Genomic DNA, 21,831 nt, shown 5'->3' with positions numbered 1-21,831 from the left:
AGGTAACATGATTCTGATTTCAAGATCGCATCATATGATCCATCTATATGCACATCGGTCTGCAAGTATGTTTGTGTTTCCATTCCAGTACCATACTACTATCATATGCCTACCATGAATCTGTTTGAGTTTGCATGAGGTTGCAAAATGCAGTTTGACTTGTTAGCTGTAACTAGCCACGCATGCTGAGACAGCAGCAAAATGCAATGGTGATCAGGCGCCTATGCCAATTAAGATAATTTTCTGCTTCTGATGCTATGCTCTGAGATAACAAAGATTGGACACATTTTTCAGGGACTATTGAAGCCTGCCCCTGTATGTACAGTTGATTCCACACACGATGCATTGAATACAGGAGCATTGAGCATCGAGCCCGGCTAAAGAAGTGCAGTGCGTTGCAGCATTCCACCCTCCAAGCATCCATGCCAGTATGCCACGATGCTCTGAGATAGCTGAAACACAAATCACACACTGGCTAGCTAACAGGAAGCTGAGTATACATACTATTAGTCCAAGTCATTGGGAATGAATATGCCCTGCAACTGCAAGTCTGCACTTGCAAGCCAGAGCGGCCCAAGACCTACCGAAATACTGTTACAACGTACACGTGTAGCAAGAAAACCAAATAAGCAGTTACCAAAGAGGAAGAAATTATCCCATCCAACATAGCACATCATCATATAATTTGGAGGAATTCTCAACTAAATACAAAAATTTGTTCCTTTAGCGACTTGTTGACCCAGTCCTTTGATCTTGGCATCTTGCATCACCATCACCATACAAAAAACACAATCACAGCTGGCTTGGTAATATCAGGCTTGCGGTAGCTGCCACCAACCTGTTGGAACAAGAAGCAAACCCATTACTTTCACAGAAACAAATTCAAAGATCTATCTTATGAGACAACTGCAATTATCAAATGCTAAACTAGCTAACCATTGGACTTTGTTAATTAACTGGATTATCGAATGCATGGACAAGAACCAAAATCTCCAAAAGTTATCCTATTATTATCCCATTACAGACCAGCAAGAATTATGAACCAAAGGTGCAAGAACCGTACAAGATTAAAGCAAAAGGAACACAAAAGGTAAACTTGAGTAATGTTCTGAATGAGTACGCATTTCCGTTTCACATTGTCTACAGCATGTACAAAATGTCCACAGCATCTAGACTCTAATTGGTTAAAAAAATTACTACCAGCACAAAATGTCCACAGCATGTACAAACATCCATTCACATTGTCTATGCACCAAAGAGACTCCAATTGATTAAAAGAATCACTACCAGCACAAAATGTTCATAGCATGTACACATATCCATTTCACATTGTGTATGCACCACGGAGACTCCAATTGAATAAAAAAATACTACCAGCACAAAATGTTCAGAGCATGCTTAGTTTCAATAATGCACAGACTCCACATGACTAAAGCAATTCCTACCAGACAAAATGTTCAGAGCATGCTTAATTTCTAAGGATTAAATCTAAATGGCATGAATTTTCATGCAAACAGGGTGTACTTAATCTAGAGTAAGCAATGCATTGGATTAATTAGAAACTCTTAAGTGACAGGCACAGCAAATGCCATTCATAGAATACTTCTCATACAAGCATAACTAGATTTTTTTTTAAGGTGTTGTCTTGCCCGCCCACATGGCATCCAAAACCTTATCACCAGACTAAAACAGATCACACAAAAAGCAAACATGCCCAGATGATTGAATACAACCATACCTGTCAAGACTGAAGGCCACTTATCTCGATTGTGTAGGAGAGCAGAGGAGGCCTGAAGCATCCGCACCAACCACTGAGAGCTCGCATATGCTACACAGCTCACCTTCCACCGAGGGCATGAACCGAGATCCACAGTACGGACAAGAAACATCCTTCTGTCCACGGTATATTGGAACAAAGGTTGCCCCACACACCACAAATGGATTTCTAAAGTCATAGTTCAGCTGGCGCCCATCTTTCCTATCCCCACAGGCCTGCACAACCTGCCGAGCCTTCTTTGCCTGGGCCTCATTAGGGCTGTTCTCCAGAAGCATCCGCGCAAAATTCGCTGCAGTAGCATAGTTCCCACCCTTGAAGCAAAGCCCCATAGCGCTAGTCAGGACAAGCCGCGTGTGGACCTTCTGCAGGTTGCAATTAGTGAAGTAGGCAGCCAGCTCCTGCTGCCTGATGGGGTCTTCTTTCAGCTCCTTCCTTTTAACTTCCATCTTAAGACCAAGGACATACTCCCTCGCTATCTGAATCAATTCCTTCACCTCATCCACTTCTCTCCGCGAGTCCACCACAAGGAGCGGGATCGTGTGCAGGATGCTCAGGAACTGCCTCAGTGCCTCCGGGAATTTACCCTCGGTTGTGGCTTTATATGCAGCCTTAAGCTTGTCATCCATTTGTGAGAAGGTAAACACAAGTGCAGGTGGGCCCCTCACATTAGGACTAGCAGATTCACTCCATCCTTTCTCAACAGCAACAGGTATAACCGGAGCACTTGCAAATGCACGCAGGAAGGTATGGCTGCCCATGAGTGCATCGAGGAACAATGGCTTCAGAGGAGCAAAATTTTTTATTCCAAGCTGGCGGCTAAGCAGCCGCATCGCAGTGTCAAAGTTGCCAGCTGCAGCATGCTCCCCAGCAAGGGAAGACTTCTGCGTCCAAATTTGGCTGACAGGCATACCTGGCGTTGGAGCCACAAACAAAGTGGAGCGGGCCACACCAACAGCCTTTGGTGTTTCTGCCTCTGGTGGCAATTCCAGATCTTCAAGGTCCCAGCCACCTTCCTCTTCGTTCACCTCCTCTTCCTCATTGTGGTCAACGACATCTCCATTCTCCACCACATTGTTCACATCAACAATCTCAAGATCTTCATCACCCCAATCACCACCAGCATCATCATAGTCTTCCTCCTGATCTGCCCTCCCAGTAGCATCTAGACCAGCATCAAATATACCACGCATCACCCTCAACAAAGGCCAGTCACCACAAGACATAAGAGGAGCAGGCGGAATCAACAGTGAGCTAGTTTTCCCATCTGATACAGAAGGGACATTCTCCCCCAACTCAGCAGAAAGCCTATCAGCGATTTCCGTGAGCCCATGAGTGACAGCTGTTACATACGCAAGAGCTAGCTGCCCTGCATTCTCCAAGATTTCAACTCGCTTCCGTACATCCCCGAGATAAAGTGCGTTGTGGAACTGGCCCATGAAATTGTTATTCTGCCCAGCTATCTTACACATAAAGCCCACCTTGTCCAAATAACCTGTTATGAGATACAGAAAAGCAAGCCTGTCAAAATTCTTAGTCCGCTGGTATGCATACTCAACTATACCAACATTTCCCTGCCTCAGAGCCTCAATTCCCAACCTGTACCAGTGATCCTTGTCATCAAGCTCCTTTGCTGAAGCAACAGCAATCTGGATATTTCCACTTTCAAGAGCCAGGTTAAATCTTGTCTTCTCATCTTTTACAAAGTGGAGGGCGACTTCTGGAAACCCTTTCTGTTGCAAATAAGAAATCACAGCTTGCCCACATAGCTGCGAGTTCTTAATCATGCTCATGACATGGTCATAGCGTTTCCGGAAAAGGGCAAGCTTGAAAATGTATTCAGAAGCATCAACCGTTATCAACTTGTTCTTTCCATCACGGTCTATACAGAAGATGTTATTCCCAATAACTTTGGTTATGTAAATTGGGACATCAAGTGTTCTGATGATGCCACTATCACCATTAGGAAGACAATACTTGATATGGTTCAGAGTGGTGTATATGAATACACCATTTTCATCCCAGGCACCACTCTTCACACGTATGGTTTCATGAAGCGTGCAGCGGTGGACAAGCTTCTTGTTTGCAATGATAATGGCATGCTTGCTCAGCAGTGCAACACACTCCATATCACTGGACCAAACTACATACTTAACAGAAGGTGCCTGGAGTTCGCCGAGAACAAGCCTCTGCTGCAGATCAAAGATTACCACCCTGTCTTCAGCTTTGCACAATATGTTGCCAGTCCCAGCGTAATAAATTCCATCTGTTGCAATAGGAAGAGAGGTTTTCTTCACAATCTCATTCTTAAGGTTCTTAACCAAAACATTGTTGCTGCTCTTCTCCAGCACTGCAAACCGATTGCGGGCTATGAAAACTGCAGAACTACCAGCTCCCTTCCTTGCCTCCTGCAAATAATCAGACCTCCCGGCAGAGTCCTTGGGCACAATGTACAGCTCATACGAGCCCCCATCCACATCAGAACATATCAAGATTGCGTTCTCAGTTGGACTATATGACAATGTTCTTGGTGACTGATTCAAGCTGACTGTTCCGGGCCTTCTGATTGGAGCTACCTGAACCTCCTTCTGTGTGGAGTATTCGTAATACCGGAGGAACCGGTCCTTAACATAGAACACTGTATCACCACTCACACTGAAAGCCGGGCGTTCCCTCTCCAACTTAAAAACAATCATGCCACTGTCATGACCAGCAGCAAGAAGATTCATTTCAGGGTGCGCAGCAAGAATCCAGAAGCGGTCATGCTCCCGCCTGAATGTCTGGATGCCGGTTCTCTTAGTGGCATCCCAAATGCGGATGCTTTTATCTTCTGAGTTGGACACAATGATGTCCTGCTTCGCGTGGAACATGACACATGACACATTGTTCATGTGGCCCCTGAGAGTATCAACCTCCCATGCCTTTGTGTCTGTCCAAAAACAGCCAATGTTAGGGAACAGAAAGACAACGGATGTGCATCTCTATCTTTAAGGATAACTAAAATATGAATGCTAACTTGTTTCCTCACTATATAGAAGTCTCAGTGTAATATAAAAAAATCATAAATATCAGAAGAGATTTGCAGCATTACCATTCATTCTCCACAGTTTGATTTGGCGGTCATCAGCCCCAGAAACAATAAGAGGTAATGTGGGATGAAATGAGGCCCAGTTAACCCCGCGGTCATGGCCTTCCAACACATACTTGACAACAGCATCGATGCCTCCGAACAGATCGGTGTTCATTTGGGTGAGGCGCATAATGTCATCTGCTGGTGAGACTGCTTTCTTCCTGAGTGCCCCAATATCCCATACCCGCACAGTCTGGTCCAAAGACGCTGACACCACAAGGTCCTCCTTGGGATGGAAGGAGGCACACATGACATAATGATTATGACCCGTGAGCACGGCGACACAGGTGCGCGACTGCCAGTTCCAGATCCGGATTGTCTGGTCGTCACTAGCACTGACAATCCAAGGATACTCGGCATGGAACTGCACGGTGCGAATGTAGTCGAGGTGGCCGTGGAGCGTGAAGAGGCAGCGGTGAGTCTTGTAGTTCCACACCTTTATTTTGTAATCATCACCTATTGTAATGCATTGCAAGATCAGAAGCATTCATTAAGAAGGAAAGGCACAAATAAACAAGCATGTGAAGTGATTTGACAGGCATGAATGCTGGTGGTGTAGTTGTTAACAAGAGCAAGTGATATGCTGGTGGGATGAATTTCAGTGTTATTCTGATCTAAACTGGTATTCAACTCTTTAACCAACATATTCAACAAAAGTGCTCCTAAGAATTGTTTCCGTAGGGCCTAAATTTTTCAGCACAGGACCTCTCAAATCATCTAAAAAGGGATTATAGAATCCCCTGAGACTACAGTCACAGGAAAACCAAGCACTACGGAATTTTTTTATCAAACAGATCAACTTAAGCACAGATGACAAAAAACAAGTACCAGATCCGACCAACCCATAGTACCAGACTATCTATTCTCCTAACGATCGCAATTCTCACCGAGCGAGATCCAATTGAGCAAAGCAAGTGCAAGCCTAGTCCAAGTGCCCACGATCACACAATCGTCGGATCGCACAAACAAGTACGTCCCCACTCAGAGAGGGCAATGGGCTTAAACATGCGCAGCGCCGCAACAACACATCCGCCCCATCATGACGAATCACACACCAGACCGGGCGAGACGAGGAGAGATCCAGCGGGTTTACCTCCGGAGACGAAGAGCGGCTGCGTGGCGTGGAAGTGGACGCCCCTGACGGGCCCGTCGTGCTCGTCGAAGCGGTCGAGCAGGGTGCCCATCCGGTAGTCCCACATCTGGATGACGCCGCTGTGGAGGCTCGCCAGGATCCATGGCCGCCGCGGGTGGAAGGCCAAGCCCTTGACCCGGTTGCTCTTGGTCTCGAACTTGGTGAGCATCTTCCTAGCTCCCCCGGAGACGATCAGTCAGCAGGGGAGTCGGAAGAGAGGAGGATCTAATCTCGGCGGTGGCGGCCTGGCGGAGGAGGAGGTGTTGGATCTGGAGCGGGGAGAGGGAGGAGGAAGAGAATGCAGGTGGACGAGGGAGGAAGCGGAAGGTGTTGATCTCCTCGGCCAAGGGGATCTGACGGGCAAAGCCTTGCTTGGCCGTGAAGGCGTGACGATTACGATCTGACCCGTTTGGACTTTGGAGAGGGTACGCCCGGCCGGGTTGTCAGCGACGCACGCTTTGCCGTAATTTCCCGGATTAAGCTCGTTTTGGTCCAGGGCAAAATGCGATTAAAAACCTCCGTAAAACGAAGCCACAAATCCACAATTGACTTTTGCCGCGTGTACATTATTATTACGTGACACGACAAACTAAACGTGGGTGCAAAGTGATAGAAGCTCCATAGCCAAAGCCACATTCTATTTTTTTTTTAACGAATGGGCACGAGACGGTGCCTATTTCATTGATAAAGTAGAGAATTACAGTTGGCTAGCCTATTAGAGTACACACTTTACATGATTACTCTCTAAATGAAAAAACCGCTAAGTCCTTTGCCCCTGCTAGTATCCATGCTCCCACTTCCTCCTCAATTTTTGCCATTAGTGTGATTGCTACCATCTCTTGTCGATTGAATACTTGCCTATTCCATTCCTTCCAAATTTTCCATATGATTAGTAGCGTCATGGAGCATGCGCCCTTCCTAGGGGTTTCTATTTTTTTAGCCATGTTTATCCACCAATCCAGCACATTGTCAGTTTGTCACCATTCTGAGGGGTGTATGCTCAGCTGTGTCGTCCACGCCGCCACTAGACTCCATATTCTCCTGGTGAATCTGCACTCGACCAATAGGTGATGGGCCGTCTCCATTTGTCTTCGACATAAGGGGCATGCGGAGGAGTGAGGCCATCCTCTTCGCGCAAGTCGATCAGCTGACCATACTCGGTTTTGTAAGATCAGCCACGCGAAGAACTTGCACTTCGGTGGCGCCCAGCAACACTAGATTATTTTGTAATGTGGTGCTTTGGTGGATCCGAGAAATTGTGCCTTGTATGCTAAGGCCATTGAATACTTTCCGGTGGACGTAAACTTCCATCGAATTGTGTCTTCCTGTTGCGGTTGTAGCTGAATCGTTGTTGCTAGACGCCAAAATGTTGTGAATTCTTGTAGGTGCTGAGTTGTCAATCCTCCGTGAATGTTTATGCCCCTAATCCAACTGTTGTCATGTAAGGCCTTTGCTAGATCCTTTTTTTCCCTTTGGATATCGCATATATGTTGGGCGCAATATCCTTTGGCCTGACGCCTTGCACCCAGGCGGAGTGCCAGAAGCTTGTCTTGCGTTCGTTCCCCACTGTGATGGTTGTGCATGCCGCGAACAAAAGGCGATCCGTGTCATCGCATGGTGTCTCCGTTCCAATCCATGTTTTTTGCGGTGACTCCCACTCTTGCTAAAGCCATCACAATCTCAATGCTCTTGCGAACTTGTGAAGATTGAGCACACGTAGTCCTCCGTTTACTTCTGGTAGGCAGGATTTGACCCAGTTGACCTTGCATTTATCACCTGTGAGCGCTTTATCTCCTGCCCATAGGAACTTTTTCCTTATTTTGTCGATTTTCTCAAGTACTTCGTTTGGCATTTTTATTACCGTTAGTAGATATAATGGTTGCGCTGTAAGCACCGCTTTGGTGAGGCGAACCCGTCCTGCTTGGTTGAGATTGCGGCCATGCTAGCCGGATAGCTTGTGTGCTGCTTTGTCAACCAGAGGTTGAAAATTGAGTTTCTTAAGACGCCTTATCGCTAGGGGTAGTTCGAGGTATCTTATTGGGAAGCCTGTTCGAGTTACTGGCAGTTATGAGAGGACTTCCTCTAGGTCTGCGTTGTCACAGCGAATGGGAGCCACGGTCGTCTTTTGAAGGTTTGTTTTAAGCCCAGTTGCCTCCCCGAAAAGGCACAACAGCTTTGCGGTGTTCGCGATGTCTGCATGTGTCAGTTTTATGAATATGACCGCGTCGTCAGCGTACATGGAGATCCTGGTGCGTGGCACACGCCCTCCCAGCTTATTGAGCAGTCCCATTTCCGTTGCCTGATGTAGTAGCTGGTATAGCGGGTCGATCGCGAGGATGAAGAGGAAGGGGGACGACGGGTCTCCTTGTCGTAGTCTGCGCCCATGTGTGATGAGGTCAGACGAGAATCCGTTTAGTAGAATTTTTGAGATAGATGTGGCCAGTAACGTGGCTATCCAGTCCGGCCATCGCCTAGGGAAGCCTCTGTGCTGCATTAGTGATAGTAGGTAATTCCAACGCACGGAGTCGAAAGCCTTTGAGATATCCAGCTTCATTAGCAATGGCGGCATTCTGTTCCTGTGGAATCAATGTGCCATGTTCCAAACATACAGAAAGTTGTCGTGAATGTTTCTTCCTTTTATGAAGGCACTTTGGCTTGGTGATATCAGTGCTTCCATATAAGGCTGCAGTCTTAACGCAAGGATTTTACTGATGATCTTGGCAATGGCATGTATGAGGCTTATTGGTGTAAAGTTTTTGATGCTTTCGGCACCCTCCTTTTTGGGGATTAGAACAACATTTGTGTTGACCAAATTGAGGTCTTTGCAGCGGATGTTGCGGAAGGCGTTAACAGCCGCTATGATGTCACCTTTGATTATGTTCCAGCACGATTTGAAGAATAGGCCAGTAAAGTCGTCCGGCCCTAGCGCCTTGTTCTTTGGCAACTCTGCGATTGCTTGTAGTATCTCTTCATCCGAGAAGGGGCTGTCGATGCTGCCTAAGTCCACCACTGGGAAATGTAGCACCTCCCAATTTAGATCTTTGGTGTGATTGTGAGGCACGAACATCATGCTATCGAAATGATCTTGGATTACCTTCTATTTGTCCCGGTGAGTTACTGCCCCGTCGCTTTCTTTCTTTAGTCTTTGGATGAAGTTTTTCCTCCTTCTAGCGTTCGCCTTTAAGTGGAAGAACCTTGTGTTAGCGTCACCCTTGCGCAGGTAGGTTATCCTGGAGCACTATTTTTTCCTTACTTTTTCGGGGGCCGCCCATCCCAGGAGCCTTTTTTTAAGCTTGTTACGCAAGGAGTGTTCCGAGTCTGTGAGTGTTCTTGTCTCTTCGACCGTATCGAGGTGCAAGATGACTTCTTGGGCCATGTGCATCTTCAATTTGACATCTGAGATGAGCGATCTATTCCAGGATCGTAGTTCTAGGGCCGTGGTGTGCAATTGCTGCCCCAGTTTGTGAAATGGCTCAGTGTGGATTGTCAGCTTCGACCATTCCCGGGTTACCACTTCGTAGAATCCCGGTAGACGCGTTCAGAAGTTTTCAAATTTGAAAGGCGTCGGCTGTCTAGGTCCAGATTGCTGTGCCAATAGCAATGGGTAGTGGTCCGAGTGTGAGGAGAAGAGCGCGTGTAGAACATGTTCGTCGAAATTTAGATCCCAGTTTTTGTTGCAGAAGACTCGGTCGAGTCGTGATAGCGTCGGTCGATGCCTGGCATTGCTCCAGGTGAACCTCCTATTCTGTAAATGTATCTCTTTTAGACCACAGTAGTTTAGTGCAATTCTAAAACTCCTCATTAGCCGCCAATTTAGATTGTTGTTGTTCTTATCTCTTGCGTTGTATATTAGGTTGAAATCCCCCAGTACGAGCCATTTGGTGTCGTCATCTGGTCTCATAGCCCGTAGGTGCCGCAGAAAGGCAGGCTTTGCAGAATGTCATGATGGGCCGTACACTATCGTGAGTCGGAAGGGTGTGTTGCTATATTTTACTATCGTTGTTGCCGAAATGGAGAAACGTCCCGTTTGGATGTCCTGCATGTCAAATACCCTGTCATCCCAGAGGATGAGGATTCTCCCTTTGTGCCTAAAGCCGGTTTGTATGTGAATTGATTTAATCGGTGTCCCCCCAGGAAGTTGGCTAGAGCCATCAATCTTTTGTAGTTTCGTATCCCGCAGTCACGCTATGTGGCATGTTGTCGTCGCAATAGTTTCACAGACCATTAGGCATCTAGCTGGAGCGTTGAGACCTCTCATGTTCTAGCACATTATTTCAATGTTGCCAATCATTTGGACGTGGTTTGATGCGCTTGCTTGCGTGTTGCGAGATATGTGGTGGAGTAGAAGTTACTATGGTGATGTGTCGCGAAGAGCGTTGATCTCGTAGAGGCTGTCGAGTGACGTTTGTTGATGTTGTTTGTCGCGGGAGTTGTTGAAAGCAAAATTCGAGGGTGATAGCTAGCCGGCATAGTTTGTAGTTCGCGAGTTTTGCCCGAAGGTCGCAGCCAGCAGGGCTAATGGAAAGTCCTCCCCGAAGGTCGCAGCCAGCAGGGTGAGGCATCGAAAGTACATAAAAGTAGTGATACATAGAGCAATGGTCAAACGCGTGGGCGAGGTGCATCGTCTTGATCATCATGAAGCCACATGCTGCTCATGCTGGAGTTCTTCTACAGCGTCACCCACCATCTGTAGGAGCGCGTCATTCATCTGCTCTGCTGCATCATCATCGAGGTCGAAGAGAGCGGTCATGGCCGCTATGATGAAGTCCAGCAGCGCCCCCTGGTAAATGCTAATGAAATCTTGTAGAACCTGCTCAATTGGTGCCATCTCATCGTCACCGACTCCAAGCTTCCTCCAAAGGTTGCGCTGAGCTCGCACAATAGCCGACATGATCGGCTTCTTGACCAGTCACGCACTCCGCCGCACCTTATTCATGTCAAAGGTGCGGCACTGATGCATGCGCCGTGCTGGAAGCTACAACACTGCTGGCGGCGGAGGAGTTTGAAAGAGATCATCGACGCTTGGGGCAGGCACGACAGGTACAGGGGCCTGTTCACTGCGCGGGCCCCTATGTTCGCTCCCCAGGTGAGCCTCGTTCAGTAGCTGTGCTGTGGGCGTAGTGCTGTTGTTGGCCGCATGCAGCACATGGCAGGAAGCCCTGTCCGTGGGCCTGCTGAGCTAGCTGCCATGCGGCAGCAGGCTAGCCTAGGCTGGAATCACGACATGGGCCGTCAAATGCGCCAGCCCACGTGGTCCAGCACCTGTTGTAGCCCCTGCTAGCATCTCAGCATGTGGTCGCACTTGGTGGGCCTTCTGCGGCCCAGGTGGCATTGCGCCACCCACAGCCCAGTGCGGCCCAACCACCGTGCTTGCTCGGGTTGACTGTTCTGCTTCCATCTCCTCAGCTTGGGCTGTGTTGCTGGCCAGGCCAACTGAGGCCACGCATGTGGCCTGCAGGACTCCAGGGAGGGCTGTAGCTTGTGCATATTCATCCTTCCGCTGGGCGCCTACGTCTTCCTCGGCCGCGCCGATGAGCATGCTGTCGAGCGTCCATTCGACGTCCACGACTGTCGATGGCGGTAGAGCCGGGAGTAGCGTTGCCCGCAGAGTGTTGAACACTTGCGGTAGCGAGATAGGCTCGGACCAGGCCTTTCCCCGGGCGTGGCGTCGTCGAGGCCGAGGCGGTCGGTGAGCCAGCAAGCTTTGCGAATGTAGTCGTCGGCGTCGATTTTCCAGTACTGCTTCCTAGCATCCAAAATGAGGTGGTTAGTTGTAGCCGCTGCCGTTATTACCTTCTCGTGCATGTAGGTCTTCAATGCATTGGCTTGTGCCACAAACAAGGCTTGAAGCTGTGCAGGAGCTAAATTGTTCAACCCCTGTTCACCAGCATCATGGTGTCGCCCTTGCGGGGGCACGTAGTTGCGGCGCGGGGGTGATCTCGTGCGGTCGCGACGCACCATGTCCGCGCAGCCCCAATAGGCATCGCCGTACTTACGCCCGTGCCTAGGATGGTTGTAGTTTGTGGTCGTCGTCCTCGCGGTGGGACGGCCAGACAAAGGCACTGTCGTTGTAGGATTGTCTGGCCGCCCGACGCTTGGCGTGGTCACTGTCCTCCTGCGGGACGTGGCGAGCGTGCTGTCCGCACCTTCTCCCACCATCTTCAGTGCCGCCCCTAGCCAGGGCGCCTTTCGTGGTGCCAGAGGTGCCCGAGGCTCTGTTCTATCCCCGGCCGCGGTCGCTGGGGTACATGTCTGTGCCATCAACGTGGTTCCGCTGGTCCAACTCTCGCGGCGGCCGAGGCAGGCGAGCTGGGAAATGCGATCTCACGTCCGGTGGTGCACCGTCGACGAGGCCGTAGCACCACTCGTATCGCCGTCGAATCGGAGTGATTCTCTTTGGGTTGTCGATCGCCTGTTGGAGATTGCGTGCGGCTGTCGAATAGTCCTCCAATAGTGGCATGTGAATGAAAACTTCATAGCATGCCCCTTGTTGCCAGGACAGCGGTGGAGGCTTGACTGAGACAGAGAATGAAGAGGACATGGCCGCCGGACTGTGCGTGAAGGTGAGCCAGACTTTCTTAGGGATCTCGCTCAGGTCCACCGTCCACGCCCAAAGCTCGATGTGCCTGGAGTCTGCCGGTTGGATGAGGTCGGTGACGATGTGTTGCAGAGTGCACTTGTGGTCGACAACTCTCTCGACGATTTTCGACGTCCAAGCGTGGGATGGGATACCGTGGAGGCAGAGGTGCACCCTATAGAAGATGTAGAAGCCGAGGGCGTGTGTGAGGCTGCGCCACGTGCGGAGGCAAATGTCGATACCCCCTCCGATGAAGCGTCCGCAGTGGTGCGCCTCCGCAGCATGTGCCGCGTTCTCGAACCGGACGAGGTAGGGCTCCGGTTGATGTAGCATGACGGTGACATCACCGGACCGTAGGCGGAGCTCTCTGGTGATGAGGTTGGCGATGTCCCGAGCTCCTGCATCCGGCGGCAGGTGCAGCGCCCACGGGACGAGCGCGTAGGCCTCCCAATCCCGCGCATCATGCTCAAGGTGGAAAGAGTTGGATACGAAGACCGTTTCCAATTTGGCCGCGTGTGAGGATCCCCTATGGCCATGCTGGCTGTGGTTGAGGAGGTTCCTTTTGGTCTCTGCGGTGGTGGCAGGGGTTGCTTTCTTGGTGACGGCTCGGTGGGTGGTGGACGGTCAGCAGGTTTGGAGCGCGGTGACACCCTGCGGCTGGTAGGAACAGTCTGGCATGGCGTTGTGGGGGGTGGTCGTCGGGCAACAGACGGCTCATTGGTGGTCGGCCTGCGGCTTGCAGGAGCTGTGGTGTGTGGCACTGCGGGTGGTGGTCGTCGGACGATGGGCGGCGTGGCACGTGGGGCTGGCCTACGGCTGGGAGGAGCTTGGCTTTGTGAAGAGGCAGGGGCCTGCACAACTAGTGGCCGTGTCGCCCTGCAGGTGCGTTCCCTATGGCCGGAGCAGTGGCACCGGAAGCAGCGCACGGGGTCGCGGCACGCAGATGCGAGGTGGTCTGAAGCAAGGCACCGGAAATAGCGTCCCGCAGTCACGCGCTTGAAGGCGAGCAATGCCTTGGTTGGTGGCCTCCTTGAAGTTCTTCTGTAGCTCCAGTCACTTCCGCCGTCCTGTCACGGCTTCTCGGGCGGCACACGCGGCTGCGCCCTGCGGCACCTCACTAGCTGCCATTCCTGGCGCATTGAAGGGTGTTGAGGTGCTGTTGGCGCCGGGTGGTGTAGCTCCGTGTGTCGTTGGGGATCGGCTCGTCGTGCCGTTGATGCTGCTGGGTCATGAATGCGCCACGGAGCCATCATGTCATCGGAGTTACTGCTTCTCCCACGGGCTGGAGCGCGTCTGTCTTCACAGCTTTGTAGGGAGGTTGGGTCGGTGGGGGAAATGAATCCTCCGCATCTGACGACCTCTGCATAGGATAGTGCAGCGTCCCGCTTGGCAAGAGGGGGCTTCGGGCTAGCAGGCCACGGATCCTGTGATGGAACCATAGATCTGGCGAATTGACCTGCTGATCTGGCGATTCCGGTACCTAATCTTCGTCGAGCAGTGGCGGCCGACCTCCCCGGGGAGGTGGCGGTGGGGAGATGCTGAAGAACTTCTCCCAGGCGCTTCTCGTACGCGGGGTGGTCGGGGATGGGGGGCGTAACGACTGGTAGGCTTGCTTTTCGGGAGGGGACCTGCGGAGGTGGGTGGGGGCCACCGCCACCGGCGACGGGCGGCGGGGTGGCGGAGGAGGGTGGGGGATTCTCATGGCTTCTCTCCAATGGAAGTTGTCCGAATCGAATATTTGATTAAAGCCACATTCTAGAGACCTTTAAGGGTAAAAAAGAATGTTAATGGAAAACATATGTCGTGCGCCCGTGCATTTTTAATCTGACGGTTAGGCTAGGCTAGTCTTAATGGAAGATTTCAATTAAGTTTCATGATTATTAAATTGTACGACACATCAAAATTTTGCTAATTAATAATATCATTATGAAAATAGAGAAGGTGTAGTTTCATAAAATGTAAGTTCAGCTAGTATAATTATTAAATTTGTAGTCTTGATAACTGTACACTGTAATTGTTGCTAGTGGTGGACTCATTGAAGAGAATATGCGTAGAAGTTTTAAAATTCCCCGTACGTTATGCTGCCTCCGGTCATAAATGTAAGACCACACTTTGGTTAGTAATTTCCATCAGAAATTTACTTCCACCATCCTTTTTAATATAAGATGTTGACTAGCTAGAAAATGAACTAACCAACTTTATGTAAATAGCGGACGGAGGTAGTAACATTTCTTTTTACTAAAGATGATTAGATATAACATTTTTCGCTTTCCTTCGCGGGCTCTCTTTGTTTGTTTGGTCGGCCAATCGGGCTCGCCGAAGGCCCATTATGCGACATGGACTGAGGCCCAACCAGACCCGGCTCACCCAAAGACGCGAACTTTCCATCTTTACGTAAGCTCTTCGGGGAGGCGGAGTCTACACAAGCACGAACGGCGCGTGGAATAGTTCGTAATCGTATGCAACTCTACAAACTTTTTTTTCCCATTCCCGTGCTGCCGAGCCGTCTGCCGTGCGCCGCCCGTTTCCCTGCTCTCCCCATCCCCGACCACCGCCCCCGCCTTCGCCGACCAGCTCATCCGCCGCCGGAGCCCAAACCCTAAGCCAGTGCAACCGCGTCTCAGCCGGTATCCGCTCGCCTCCCCGCCCGATCTCCCCTCCGGACGCGGGGCCATGGGGCTGAGCCCGTGACGGATGCAAGCGCCCCGCTGTTGCGCGCGCCAAGGCCGTGGAGGGCAGCACCAGCGGAACCGGTCGCCGAGCCACGAGCCGCGAGGTCTCTGGTGCTGTAGCAGCAGCAGCAGCAGCAGCCGCAGCCGCCGCCGCAGCAGCAGCAGCAGGGCGAAGAGTAGCAGCAGGAGGAGGAAGAGGGAGGCGAAGGGATGGACGACTTCGACAGCGGCGGCCGGAGCGGGGATAAGGCAGGCGCCGGCGCGGGCGACGACGGGGGCGCCCCGCCGCTGCCCCTGACGGTAAGCTCGAAATATCTTCATGGCTCTCCCTGCGTAATCTAGATGCTTATTATGGAAATTCGGTGTCCCTTAGTGCTCTGTTGCTCGACTAAAGGCTGCCGATTGTGGGTTGCAGCCGTGTTTCTGTTCGATTGTCAACCCAAGGACGGTGGGATGTTATGCTTGTGGCACACTGAGTTTGCTAGTGGTTATTGTTACAGCAAAATTAGGGAGAAAGCCATCTAATATGAGAATCTAGGTTAGAACTTAGAAGCACACATCGTTGCAAAGACAACAAATGTATTTAAGATCTCTCCAATTGATATGAACTTTTTATTCCTATATTAGTAGAACAAATCTAAACCTAGGGTAGGATTCAAGTTCTGAACTACACTACAGATCTGGCTGGTGAGGTATGGTGTACAATGAGAGCTGGGATTGGAGCTGCTGGGTTTAGTGCGACATATATTTGCTAGTGTCACGGGGGACTTGTTGTCATATTTGGCGTTTGACAAGTTGCAGGGGATCTTTGCTCACACGGATAATGGATTTGCTATTTTGGAAACGAATATGTATGATGCATGGATTTTTTTTGTCGTTTCTTGGTGCTTTTAGTTTGTTTTGAGTGAGGCTATTTCTGCTTCATTATTGTCCCAAAGTGTCACTATTTTCATATTGTCGGCTTGTTGCTTTCTGTAGACATATATGGATTATGTATGGAGTTTATCATTGGTCATGACTTTAAAGGAGATGATTGGCGAAATGGCTAATAACTAGTAGACATCAGGTGGTAGTAACGTCCTAACAATAAATGCTCTTTCTTATTCGTAGTTTCAAGACCTCGTCCATGCATAAAAACATGGTTGAATGGACATACTGTCAAATGTACTGATCCTGTATAGGTGTTGAAGCTATGGCTCGGTATTCTCACCCATATCTGTAGTATGTAAAATTAGATTAATGAAATGAACATTCTTGATTACCATGCATGCTGGTGCTAGCAGCATGTATAGTTTTATACAATATCAATGTATTTCTTAACATGCCATTGGGCATTGATTCCTACGATCTATCTAATATATGCTCAATTAATTGTACATCTTCATTGTATTTTGCATTATGCTATTATAAGATTACCTGACTTTTAAATCTGGGGGTACAGAATTAAGTTACAGGCTTGCTTGTGTTTGTGGTTGCATGATCTGTTCTGCTGTCTGCATATTTATTTCGGATGCTCACACGCTTGCTTGGAACAGGTACAAATTGGAAATTCGCCAACCTATAAGCTTGAAAGGAAACTTGGAAAGGGTGGATTCGGACAAGTATATGTCGGTCGACGTATTTCTGCCCCTCGTCTCAGTGACCGGAACCCTGGTTCAAATGCTTTAGAGGTCACTATATCTCCATAAATGCTTCATAGTGTTGGAACTGAAAAGGTTTAGTCACATCAATTTTCATACCTCTATATCTGTCAGGTTGCGCTGAAATTTGAACATCAAACCAGCAAAGGTTGCAACTATGGAGCTCCTTATGAGTGGCAAGTTTACAAGTACGTACTGATTTGTGAATCATGACTAGTTGTCTTTTATTTTTTTTTCTTTCTATGTAATTCTTTTTGGTGTTAGTTATTTCTTGGGTTGCATTTAACCACTCCTGCTTATTTGAAACCTCTCTTTGGCAGCACTCTTAGTGGAAACCATGGTGTTCCACGGGTACACTACAAAGGAAAACAGGCTGAGTTTTACATCATGGTATTGGACAATGAACTTCATATATTTGTTTCACTTGCACGCATAGATATTATATGCATGAGTTTTTTTTAGTTTGGTTTCTCGTGTGTTTTCCTAGCTCTTTGGAGTCTTATTTTGTACCTCTTTCCTTAATAATATCGACAAAATTTTGTTCTTATTAATCGTATTCGGTCTGCATGCAGGTTATGGACATGCTGGGGCCAAGCCTATGGGATGTTTGGAATAATAATTCCCACTCGTGGGTATCTGTACATCATTATAATTAATCTTTACTGTTCATATTTAACCCTTTCCATCATTTCCAATCTTGTATTTTACAGGATGTCTGTTGAGATGGTTGCTTGCATAGGCATAGAGGCAATCTCCATACTGGAGAAGATGCACTCTAAAGGGTAATTTGTTTACTGTTGTTGAGATAGAACCATGGGTCTTGTATAGTTGTTTTGAAACTGTATTTCATAAGATGTGTATATGCAGGTATGTCCATGGTGATGTGAAACCTGAGAACTTCTTGCTTGGTCCTCCTGGTACCCCAGATGAGAAGAAGCTTTTTCTTGTTGACCTTGGATTGGGTAAGTTGTAACCAGATTCAACTCTTGTCTTGTATCATGTCTATTTGATGCCAGACATTTATGTTGTTTCTTCATAAAATATTATTTTGTACTTGTGCAGCAACTAAATGGAAGGATGCTGGTACGGGGAGCCATGTTGACTATGATCAGAGACCTGATATTTTTAGGTTCGGTTGGGAATATTTGTATGCTGTCCTTTACCACGCACATTACTTCATTGGAATGCTTTTGTCATTTGTTTTTTCCTTCATAAACAGGGGTACTGTTCGCTACGCTAGTGTGCATGCTCACTTGGGAAGAACTGGGAGCAGGAGAGATGACCTTGAATCCCTCGCATACACACTTATTTTTCTTCTCCGTGGTCGCCTCCCTTGGCAAGGATACCAGGTTAGTTGATGTTCAGGTCACTTTTATTCTTACTCACATTATTTATTTATTTATTTTCAGTCTTAAATTGTTATTTCTCATTCCATTGTTCAATCAATTTAGGGAGAGAACAAAGGTTTTCTTGTCTGCAAGAAAAAGATGTCAACACCTCCAGAGTCTTTGTGTGGAATTTGCCCACAACCTTTCCGGCATTTTGTTGAGTATGTCGTGAACTTGAAATTTGATGAAGAACCAAACTATGCGAAGTGCATATCTCTTTTTGATGGCATTGTTGGCCCAAATCCAGACATAAGACCAATAAACACAGATGGTGCTCAGAAGGTACATTATTCCTATGTGAACTCTTTATTTTTATTAGCTCAAAGGACTTGCATCCTTGTCCTATGTCTTACCCCAAGTAATTTATGGTTCCATTGGCTCTGGAGCCATTGTCTATGTTAGCAAATAGCAATCACAATGCTGCTAGAATCCTATATTTGTTTACTACATAGGGGTAACCCTGTGATTTAAACTTTGCGGGAATCTGTTATACAATACACAGCAGCAACAACAACATCAAAGCCTTTCAGTTGCAAGCAAGTTGGGGTAGGCTAAATCTGTTATACAATACGCATCAACTCAAATTTCCCTTGTTCATTCTGAGAAACTCAAAATATTGTCTATGGCTTACATGAGAATAGAAATATAGTATTATGCTATCATAGGCCATACGAAGACACTTGTCTTTTAGAGTAATAAAAAGGGCAATGAGATTTCAATGCGTAACATGATATGCAGCGGAAAAGATAGTGAATTGGCAAAAGTACAATAGTTGACCCCCATTTTCAATTCTCGATTGCAGGTTATACATCACCTCCTTTTGCATTCATGCAATAAAAAAGTTATCTTCTTAATAACTAATGCTCAATCGGATTTCCAGCTAATATATCAGGTTGGCCAGAAGAGAGGCCGCTTAATAGTGGATGAAAATGATGATGAGCAACCCAAGAAAAAGATCAGAATGGGGATGCCTGCAACTCAGTGGATTAGTGTGTACAATGCCCGTCGACCTATGAAACAGAGGTCTGCTGGATGCATCTATCTGCCAAATAGCAGTAAAGAGATTTTTTCTATTTTCTTACCCACATTTGTTTCAGGTACCACTACAATGTAGCTGATAATAGATTACTACAGCATATTCAAAAGGGAAATGAAGATGGCTTGTTTATCAGTTCAGTTGCCTCATGCTCAAATCTGTGGGCTTTAATTATGGATGCTGGAACCGGTTTTACATCTCAAGTATACGAACTCTCTCATCACTTTCTTCACAAGGTAAGCAGTATCAATTCTGTTTCTTTCCTGGATTTACTATTACTATTATCTGTTTATGGTTGGGTGTCAACACGTCACTGATTAGACATCCTCAGTGATATCTCAATTGTCATTTGCATGGTGTTGTTTTATGCTGTCAGACCTTTAACTTGCCTGCGTTATGTTAGGAATGGATAATGGAGCAGTGGGAGAGAAATTTCTATATCACCGCACTGGCCGGTGCGAATAATGGCAGCTCTCTGGTGATCATGTCAAGAGGTAATTATTCTTAATGTTTCAGCTTGATGCCTGGACTGCAGAAATCACCCAGACAAATATGATCTAGTGACACTGGACACTGGATCATCACTGCATGATCTAGTGACAAGGTTCATCTCAGAAATCACCCAGACAAATATGACATGACATGTTTCCCCCTCAACTTTAGCACCTACTAAACTAAAAAGAAACTCCTTTAGCATCTACTGTAGGAGCCATACTCGTTACTCCCTCATGAATCATGATGGAGATGTGTTTAAGCTTCTAACACAATAAGCTATATCTTTTTTGACCTAATAAATAAGCTATACCTAGGAGACTAGGAATATGGGCGGGGGTTATAGACTTTAGTGCCTTTTTGTTTGGATGCTATGTGAAGTGGAAATGCTTTGATATCGGAATATTTGTTTTTGCTGTTGGTATAAATGAACAAGAAATGACTCAGTGTGGTTTTCCAGGGACGCAATATGCGCAGCAGTCCTACAAAGTAAGTGATTCATTTCCCTTCAAATGGATAAACAAAAAATGGAAGGAGGGCTTTTATGTTACTGCTATGGCGACAGCTGGGAGCCGATGGGCAGTTGTCATGTCCCGCAATGCTGGTTTCAGTGCTCAGGTATGTGCTAGCGTGTCTTTGGTTTACAGTGTCAACAAACCCTAAATGGAATCAAACTGATAAACTCAGATGTATTCTTGGTTGATGAAGTAAATCTGGAAAGAATTTAACATTTAAGTATAGAATTACGGAGGATCCATTCCTGACCTGAGCAGTGGTGTTTCTTTTGTAGGTAGTGGAGCTTGACTTCTTATATCCAAGTGAGGGCATCCACATGCGTTGGGACAATGGTTATCGCATCACGGCAACGGCTGCCACGTGGGACCAGGCAGCCTTTATCTTGAGCGTCCCTAGGAGAAAGCCTACTGATGAAACACAGGAGACATTGAGAACATCTGCTTTCCCCAGCCAGCATGTCAAGGTGGCTTCACCTTCCTCTCTTTTTTTAAATTTGTGAGCTCCAGATAGTTCTTTTTTATTTGTTTCCACCTGCTGATCAATCTGTTTACAGGACAAATGGTCGAAGAACCTCTACCTTGCTTCCATTTGCTATGGAAGATCAGTATCGTGAAGCCCGTTCTCTCGAGTATGATCTACTAATGTCAACCACAGGTGGTGTTATGATAAGAGGTGGAGGATTTTGAAGCTCAAAACTTTGCTAACCTACTTACCCGCAACTAACAAAAGGTAACTTATATGAGAGAGAGAGAGAGAGAGAGAGAGAGAGAGAGAGAGAGAGAGAGCAAAGCCGGTTGTGTTTGGCTAGCATGCAGCAAAGAACAGTGTGGTCTGTTTTTGTTTTTTTCTCTGTCGGTTGTGTATAAATTATCCAAAGCATTTAGAGTATGCTGTAAAGAATGTAGAAGCGTACCAGCTGAACCGTTGCCATGTACAGTAAGTTGAAGCTTTACAAGGTTTGTTTGGCTCCCAAGTCCCAGACGTGCTGTTTCATTTGTAGAGTGCCAGCCGGTTTCGTTCAAAACATCAGATTTCCTTGGAGTTGGTTAGTAGAGAAGGCTGGGATGGATCGGTGGTCACGCAGTTATGGGGCCATGGGCTTATGTTATGGCTTGTACGAGTGGAAACTCGAAGCCCTCAGGGGAATCGGAATCCCCCATGCACATGCCGTCTGAAGATGCAGGCTTCTCGCCCGTATTGCGTTTGACGTCGACGAGACGAGGCTAGTACGATCCTTTCTTTTACAGAGCACGCAGATTGGACCTCATGCTCTAGTTCACTGACAACCTGGACCCGTACCCGGTGCTCCACTTTGATCACCACTTTTTATTTTTATTTTAATAATCGACGGTGCCGAAGTCGAACGGCTCGCTTGTGTCATGAACAGATATATGATGGGCCAGTGGCCATGTAAGGTGTGCGTGGGCCGATGGGCCGGATATTTGTGAACTGCATGTGTATATTTTTCTTTTAC

The 21,831-nt window shown here is 47.7% G+C and overlaps 2 protein-coding genes across 3 annotated transcripts; one reads left to right on the top strand and one right to left on the bottom strand.

Moving 5' to 3' along the window:
• Positions 1-476: 476 nt before the first annotated feature.
• Positions 477-6,419, bottom strand: LOC117854762 (coatomer subunit alpha-3). Its single transcript, XM_034737003.2, has 4 exons — positions 5,998-6,419; positions 4,866-5,360; positions 1,739-4,703; positions 477-838 (listed from the first exon to the last, which is right to left on the bottom strand). Exons 1-3 carry the CDS (start codon positions 6,203-6,205, stop codon positions 1,759-1,761), a joined length of 3,648 nt encoding a protein of 1,215 aa, XP_034592894.1. The 5' UTR covers positions 6,206-6,419; the 3' UTR covers positions 477-838; positions 1,739-1,758.
• Positions 6,420-15,089: 8,670 nt separating this feature from the next.
• On the top strand, positions 15,090-21,330 carry LOC117858049 (casein kinase 1-like protein HD16). Of its 2 annotated transcripts, none has more exons than XM_034741032.2 (16): positions 15,090-15,585; positions 16,821-16,955; positions 17,040-17,113; positions 17,246-17,315; positions 17,498-17,553; positions 17,636-17,707; positions 17,793-17,887; positions 17,988-18,054; positions 18,145-18,274; positions 18,377-18,595; positions 19,116-19,336; positions 19,411-19,585; positions 19,753-19,843; positions 20,302-20,459; positions 20,632-20,820; positions 20,911-21,330. In XM_034741032.2, the coding sequence occupies exons 1-16, from the start codon at positions 15,496-15,498 to the stop codon at positions 20,968-20,970; spliced, it is 1,902 nt and encodes a 633-aa protein (XP_034596923.1). In that variant the 5' UTR covers positions 15,090-15,495; the 3' UTR covers positions 20,971-21,330. The 2 variants fall into 2 exon arrangements, with proteins under 2 accessions (XP_034596923.1, XP_034596924.1); XM_034741033.2 differs by having other exon boundaries at positions 15,092-15,585; positions 19,194-19,336.
• The last annotated feature ends 501 nt before the right edge of the window (positions 21,331-21,831 follow it).

This window comes from Setaria viridis, chromosome 5 (assembly GCF_005286985.2).
Source record: "Setaria viridis chromosome 5, Setaria_viridis_v4.0, whole genome shotgun sequence".
NCBI lineage: Eukaryota > Viridiplantae > Streptophyta > Magnoliopsida > Poales > Poaceae > Setaria > Setaria viridis.
Note: the sequence above shows the minus strand (reverse complement) of the source record. Positions and strands in the feature narration are given on the sequence as shown.

Bases quoted from the DNA above. Each gene is read 5' to 3' on its own strand.
- LOC117854762 (XM_034737003.2), bottom strand. From the start codon at position 6,205: ATGCTCACCAAGTTCGAGACCAAGAGCAACCGGGTCAAGGGCTTGGCC. The intron at 5,361-5,997 runs GTAAACCCGCTG...GCATTACAATAG, and splicing joins GCCGCTCTTCGTCTCCGGAG to GTGATGATTACAAAATAAAG. The intron at 4,704-4,865 runs GTAATGCTGCAA...GTTTTTGGACAG, and splicing joins CAAACTGTGGAGAATGAATG to ACACAAAGGCATGGGAGGTT.
- LOC117858049 (XM_034741032.2), top strand. From the start codon at position 15,496: ATGGACGACTTCGACAGCGGCGGCCGGAGCGGGGATAAGGCAGGCGCC. The intron at 15,586-16,820 runs GTAAGCTCGAAA...TGCTTGGAACAG, and splicing joins CCCCGCCGCTGCCCCTGACG to GTACAAATTGGAAATTCGCC. The intron at 16,956-17,039 runs GTCACTATATCT...TATATCTGTCAG, and splicing joins CTGGTTCAAATGCTTTAGAG to GTTGCGCTGAAATTTGAACA.